We start from the raw sequence: 6,932 nt of genomic DNA, 5'->3' as shown, positions 1-6,932 counted from the left end.
CTCCAGAGTCTGTCAATCCAATCACAACACAGAGGTCAGTTATCAAACTAATATGTCTGTTAAAAATAAAAAAACATGATTAATATAAGTCGAATTAGAAACCATCAGTTACCTGAATCTGATGGGTCATCCTCTTCAATGTCTTCGTAGCTAGAGTCATCTGTGTCAATAACCTTGTCTTCCTTTCTAGAAGATGCTGGTCTGTGCTTCTCTCTAAAATTATTCTTTCGTGTACCTCTACTTTCAAACTCTTCACCCCCACTGTCAGTGTCACTAGCATCTCCCAATCCTTTGGTGGGTTTATATAGACTGTCCTCAGCACTCTCATATGACTCATGAGAGTCACTATCATCCTGAATAGGGGGTGGCTTAACAGCTCTCCCAGATCTAGTGCAATGCTGAGTTGGGTTGTTCTTGTTTTTAGAGTTTGACTTCGTTGGAGGTTGGTGCCTACTTCCTACCTTAACAGCAGTGGTAGGATTTGCAGGTTGGGAGAAGCTTCTTGGTTGGAACTTGGGCTGCTGTTTGGGCTTTGGAGTGGGCTGAGAACTACACTTTCTGGTGGGGGCAGAAATGGGCTTCTTAGTGGGCTTTTCACTGGGCTCAGAATTGGGCTTTTCCTTGGGCTTCTCTGCTTGCTGGGAAGACCTTGTCTTGGGCTTAGCATAGTCCATGTTCTTGTGGTGAGGACTGGGTCCAGCAGAGTTGGGAGTGGCTTTGGCTTTATTTTTGGGAGTGGGATGCAGAGGCTTTGTTGACTCCCTCTGTGAGTGGCTCATTGTGGGCTGGGATGCAACTTTCCTTGCTTGCATTGCACGCTGTGTGCTGGGCAGCTTCAAGAAGGGTGCATTGGTTGGCAAGATGACATCATCTTCCTCACTCATGCATTCCACCACGTGTGGCTCTGAAACTCCATGTTCAAAGTATATGTTCATCACATTGTGATTCCTCCTACAGGTCTTACACAGTTTCAGCAAGTCTTTATCAGTCTCCAACTTCCTCAGCCCTTTCTCAAGCGACAGCCAAGGAACCTTCCACCAACATAAACCCCCCCAGCATATCCCAGTTGCTTATAGTATCCTTTAACAAAAAATACATCCAACGTATCCCCATCCACCCCCACCAACACTTCCGTATTATCTGGTTCGTATATTCTACTTCCTTTCTCATCATTTCTAAAGATTCCACCATGATGAAAAATGAACGTCATCGGAGGACCCTCCATCTTAGAAGTGCAAGGATCGCCAAACCCTATACAAAAATTAACAAGGAACATGAAAAACACTAAATCATCACCAACACAGACCCTAAACCACTAACCATTACTCCATTAACACAAGCCATACTTAACACTTTTCCTAAGCCAAAAATACAGACTCTTTCCTAATTTACGCATTCACCCGTTCATAAACCCAACCCTGGAATAAAACCCTAGACCCTATTCACTAACAGATTGTTAACGATCACTCAATCAAATAATGCGGAAACTACGGTTTTACACACTTTTACCAGAGGATTTTGGCAACATACAAAAAAGGTTACCTCTTTCTTCCAACGCAGAAACAACACTCTGTTCTTCCCTTCAGGTTTCCCACCGGGCTCCAGAGCAGACGCACCAACAATGCTCCACGCCGACTCCAACGGTTGCGTTCAATGGGGCAGTCTTCTTCGTCTTCCTGTTGCTTGCTTAGGGGGCAGAGAAACAGAGACTCAAGCTTACTTTGAAGAAGAACAACTGAGGTTAAACACCAAAGACACAGTGAAAAACGTTTCACTATCCCCTCAAAACGCAAGCGTTTCATTGCGATATGCTGGAGTGACCAAACGGCGTCGTTTGGTTGGGGTGGGCAGCCAAGTCACACTCCACGTCAGCAATTTCTAACGGCGACGTCAGTGACCTAACGGAAGGACGAACGTGGTTTACATTTAAATCTTTCGAGGATTAATTTGATTAAAAAAAACATTCGGGGACGAAAATGAAGATCAGGTGATCTTTCAGGGACTAATTTGAGTATTAACTCTTATTTATATTGTTCAAAAAAATCATTAATTACCTAGCATAACCTGTTAACTTTTCTTCCTTTTTCACGTCCAATAACTTTGATCTTCTAGCGCCACCCATCTATGATTGTGCACATTGTCCTAACAAGAGCTTTCCCGATTATGCCCAACAATCCCATTCCACTCTCGACTGTGTCTCTGAAAAGTTTTCCAACCGATTCAAAATGCATGCATCGCATTTACAGCCAAAAAATGCTATAATTTTTTAGGCTTTATTTTCTGAAAGATTTAAACATCGTAATTAATTTTTTATTCTACATTTTTTTATTTGTCAAATTTATTTCTTTTTAAAAAAATAATTTTGAATATACCATAAAAATAATGGGATATATTAAATGGTATACATGACAAGTAGAAATATATCTCAATAGTCAATATATAAGTATAATTAGTTTATATTTTTATTTTTTCTTTTAAAATTTTATATAAAAATAATAATAACAAATTATATATTTTTAGATACTATTTTCAGTTTTTATGTAAAAATTTAAAAATAAAAAATACTGGAATACCATATTTTTATCACAACAATATTTAAAAAAATTAATTAATTGAGGATTAAATACCAAAATTAAAAATCATAAATATTTTTATAGTTGTTCAACATATCTCAGATACTATTTTTTTTTTTTACCAAAAATAAAAAGACTCGAACCCGCCCCTCTTAAGTGAAGATGGAAAAACTATGTCATTTGAATTATAATTGATTGGCCTCGATACTCATTTTGCAATTAGAAATTTGTTAATTTTTTGCATCTCCCCTTCCTACTACTAATGAGCCCTGCTTGATTACTTCTGCTCACATTTGACTTGATGGGTGCCATTGATTAGCATCTACATTGAAATTTACTATGCAATTTAGTTGGATTTTTCTTTTGCGCCACTATTGGTTCTTCTTGATCTGTTTGTGTTAGCATAATTCTTGTTGTATAAATGCAAGTTGTCCTTAACTTCATAGTTTACAGGGATTGATTGGTCTTCTCCAGTCACCTGTAAGAGGAGCTGAGAAGTATGGTCTCCCCGGTGTCCTCTCAGGTAAATTGAATTGAATTTTAGAGCAACTTGAAGAATGCCTTGTGATAATTTTTTCGTGAGATGTGATATTACTTTTCTCCTGACTACTGACTACTTTTCTATTTCATATTTATTTACTGCAGGAGTTGCTTTAGGAATTACAGGACTAGTAGCAAAACCTGCTGCTAGTATACTTGAAGTTACTGGAAAAACTGCACTCATTATTTGAAACCACAATAAGCCCAATCAATTGAGATCCCAATGCTTTAGGATCTGGCTTCCAAGGCCACTGAGCCATGAACATCCATTAAAACCTTATTCATGGGAAGAAGCTGTTGGGATATCCGTCCTTCTGGAGGCTGAGGATGGTCTAAAAATAAGAGAGGAGAAGTTAGTGGCTTGCAAAGCCCTCAAAGAATCTGGTAAGTCTGTCGTCTTAATAGAGAGATTTGTATTGATTGTTTTCAGTCCTTATTTAGTAACATTGGGCAAGCCTGAGTTTCCGGCATCCCTGCCGATCTCGAGTGGATAATTGAATGGGAGATTGGATTGGAAAACATAGTACATGCTGACGCCGCTCAAGCGGTTGTACACATAGTTAGTAGCAGACCAGATTCCCTATTGAGACAAAATCACCATTCTACTAAGCGAAGCATCAGTAGAACCAGAGCTGTGCATTGGAACCATAATCCAACTCATCTTCCACTCCCCCCAGACGAACTTGGAGCTATCATCTGAGGAAGATGCAACCAACTTGTTACAGCTCTTGTTGTCTGCCACTGAAGAATGGAAAGGCAAAGCTTCACACTGCGGGCGCATCCTGCATCGGCTAATCTCAAGTATGTTACTTTCTACTGGAAGTTTGAGTAGTTGCACGCTGTACAATGTCTATCTCATAGAGGGTTCATATACTTCTGGATAGCCGAGTCTCATCTCATGTTTTGACAAGTTTAGAAAAGAAGACTGAAGCGTTAGACAAAATTGACTGTGAAAAAATTAACTATAAATAATAGTAAAAAATTATAGCATATTAAAACAAGAGTATTAGAAATACTAAAAATATACTATATACAAAAATCATCAAGAATTTTTAGATTTATTTCAATTACTATAAAGTAAATATTTAATTTTTTTTATTATTTTTAGTGCTATTTTTTATAATTGTAATTCTCATATATTATGTTTTAGTGTAATTTTTTATAATATAGATTATGATTTTATTAAAAGATAAATTAAATAAAAAATTAATTATAAATAATAATAAAATCATAAACGTTGAATTCTAAATTAATATTAAGAATAAGATTATTGAAAATACTACAATAAGAGTACGATGTAAAAAAATACTAAAGTAACATTCTTAGTTAATATTTAAAAAAAAATGTAACATATTTGATTAAATATTCTTTTATATATATATATCTATAATTTATATTGTGTTATTTTTATTTAAAAATATATTTTATCTATTTTTATATGTTATTTTTATTTTAGTAAGTAAATATTAATTTTATTATAAAATTAATTAATAAGATCTATTTAAATATCTAAATTAAAATGATAGGATAATATAAAAAAATTATTTAAGTTGAGGTCTATTTTAGTAAAATTTTATCTAAAAATAATTTTGAATGGTATAAGCCAAACAACATTTATTTTACTATAATCAATTTTGATACAAAATTACCAAACATAAATCACTTAACACAAATTTACTTTTTATCAAAATTAAGTTTGCAAAATCAATTTTATACAAATTTCCGATTATAAACTGTAATCCAAACACATACTATATAGTTCCATTCAAAGGTAATCAATAATCATGGATTACAAAAATCTAAAGCAAGTGGACTATGTTTGAAATTAGCTAGCAATGCATGAAAGACAAGTATAAGCCGTGAGCATTGCTTATTCCAATCCAAGTCCAGAAGAGACGCTTCAATTGCAAGCATGAATTCACCATACGGGGAGAACTAACATTTCAAGGATATGTAATAAATAGTCTAAACAAATTAAAAGACTTGAAATATGAAAAGATTAAAGTACAAGGACAAAAGCTTAAGGAGTATGAATTAGGATAACAACCAAACAGGAGGACAAAAAAACTTCACATCTAACAATACTCTCTGGAAATTTCCATGGTCCAAGTCGAAGATGCCGATATCTTGGGCAACAGGATCGTAAAATGATGATTGCAACTCCATTTGGTTATTTGTAAACCAAATCTGATTTCCTTTGCTTAGAAAAGGCACAGAAATTTGAACAGATGAATTATATCCAATCACTAGTATATAATCACCTAAATTATCTAATGTTGACCATTCTTTCCCGTTTCTTTTTAACTCATGGATATCGAATTTGGAAGTCCCTAATTCCTTCCCCAAGGGAAGGTTAACATATCTTGTCAACATCAATAAACTTCCATTGGTGCACCCAATAAGATATTTAAGCCTGAGAGGGCCTACTGGAATTTCAGATGGAGGTCTGGTTTCATGGATTCCTCCCTTAAGCCCTGTTCTTGTGTTTGTATCAAATTCATATAGCTGCCCGTCATTGTTTATGGCATATATCTTTCCTTGGAAAAATATTACGTCATTAAACTCCTTATCTCTGGTTGGAAATTCTACCCATCTCATATTGCCAGGCTTGTAAAAGGCCAATCGCTGGTTAGGTCCGAATATCACCACCGCCATAAAATTTTCAATGTCATGCTCAGGAGATGAGTTTATAATAACCTTTTCAACTTGGAATCTATGTGTTCTATCTCTATCCAGGGTGATCCTAATGTCACGGAAATCCCACATTGTGTATTCATCCCCATGATTATCAGGCTGGAAATCAATTATAGTGGGTAAAGTTGAGACTGGAGGAAGATCCAAACTACGATTTGTAAATGGATTTAACATTTGTATAGTGCCATCAGATATGGATTGGACAATCAACCATCCATGACCAGAACCGCGAATGAACTTGTTGTACGACTGCATCTCTGACAGCATGATATGGTAAATATCTTTCTCTTCAAGGGCACAAGTATCAAGAGTTTCATCATCTGCAGCACCTAATTGCATGAGATGATGAATCTCCTCGTCTTCGTAGTAATAATTCTTGACAGTTTCGTCAGGTAACAATAACCACGGAATTTTGTTTCCATTGGGAATCTTTGGATGTTTCAAGCTCCACTCTTTGCAAACCAATCGAAGCCGGATGTAATCATCGTAGGCATGGAACCGTTTTGAAATTTCTTTAAACAAATCTTCATTAATGTCTGCCCATCGATTAATCTCGTCCATGTCTCTGACGCAAGCTATGTTGAGTTACAAAGAGTCAGATCTGAAAACAAAAAAAAAGGGTCAGAATTTGAAAATTCATAGAAAATAAAACGTCAATTCACTCCACCCACAAATTAAACTACAAACACGAAAAAGGATTCATAATAATCGTCAGAACCAAACCCTAGAAAAAAAAGTCACTCTGTGCTGCACCGAAGCCGATGCTGATGAAAGTGTTGGTTGAAGAAGCTGTATATATATATATATATAAGACTAAGAAGAGGGAGTTCAAGAGAGAATGTGAACGGAATTGATGTTCCACAAAGATTTGAAGCGAAAGGAAGGATAATTAGAGATGGAAAAGAAGGCGGAAGAGCTTTTGCATTGGGGTTACACTTTATATAGAGGATTTTCTTATTTAAATATTGAATTAGCGGTTGCTCAAAGAAGTTTTGAATGATATAATTTAAAATTGGTATTATTATTATTATAGTTATAGTATCTAAAAGATAGTGTCTAATATATTAAAAATAATTAAAAATTAATATTTAATTTAAAAGATAAAAATTTAAAATTTATTATAAA

The 6,932-nt window shown here is 35.1% G+C and overlaps 1 protein-coding gene across 1 annotated transcript; it reads right to left on the bottom strand.

Annotated features, from left to right (window-relative positions):
* Positions 1-4,870: 4,870 nt before the first annotated feature.
* On the bottom strand, positions 4,871-6,716 carry LOC112751802 (F-box protein SKIP23-like). The gene is made up of 2 exons (XM_025801066.3): positions 6,531-6,716; positions 4,871-6,408 (listed from the first exon to the last, which is right to left on the bottom strand). Exon 2 carries the CDS (start codon positions 6,366-6,368, stop codon positions 5,148-5,150), a length of 1,221 nt encoding a protein of 406 aa, XP_025656851.1. The 5' UTR covers positions 6,369-6,408; positions 6,531-6,716; the 3' UTR covers positions 4,871-5,147.
* Positions 6,717-6,932: the final 216 nt, after the last annotated feature.

This window comes from Arachis hypogaea, chromosome 15 (assembly GCF_003086295.3).
Source record: "Arachis hypogaea cultivar Tifrunner chromosome 15, arahy.Tifrunner.gnm2.J5K5, whole genome shotgun sequence".
Lineage (NCBI taxonomy): Eukaryota > Viridiplantae > Streptophyta > Magnoliopsida > Fabales > Fabaceae > Arachis > Arachis hypogaea.
Note: the sequence above shows the minus strand (reverse complement) of the source record. Positions and strands in the feature narration are given on the sequence as shown.

What these genes read in the sequence shown, in the direction of transcription:
- LOC112751802 (XM_025801066.3), bottom strand. Translation starts at nt 6,368, where the DNA reads ATGGACGAGATTAATCGATGGGCAGACATTAATGAAGATTTGTTTAAA.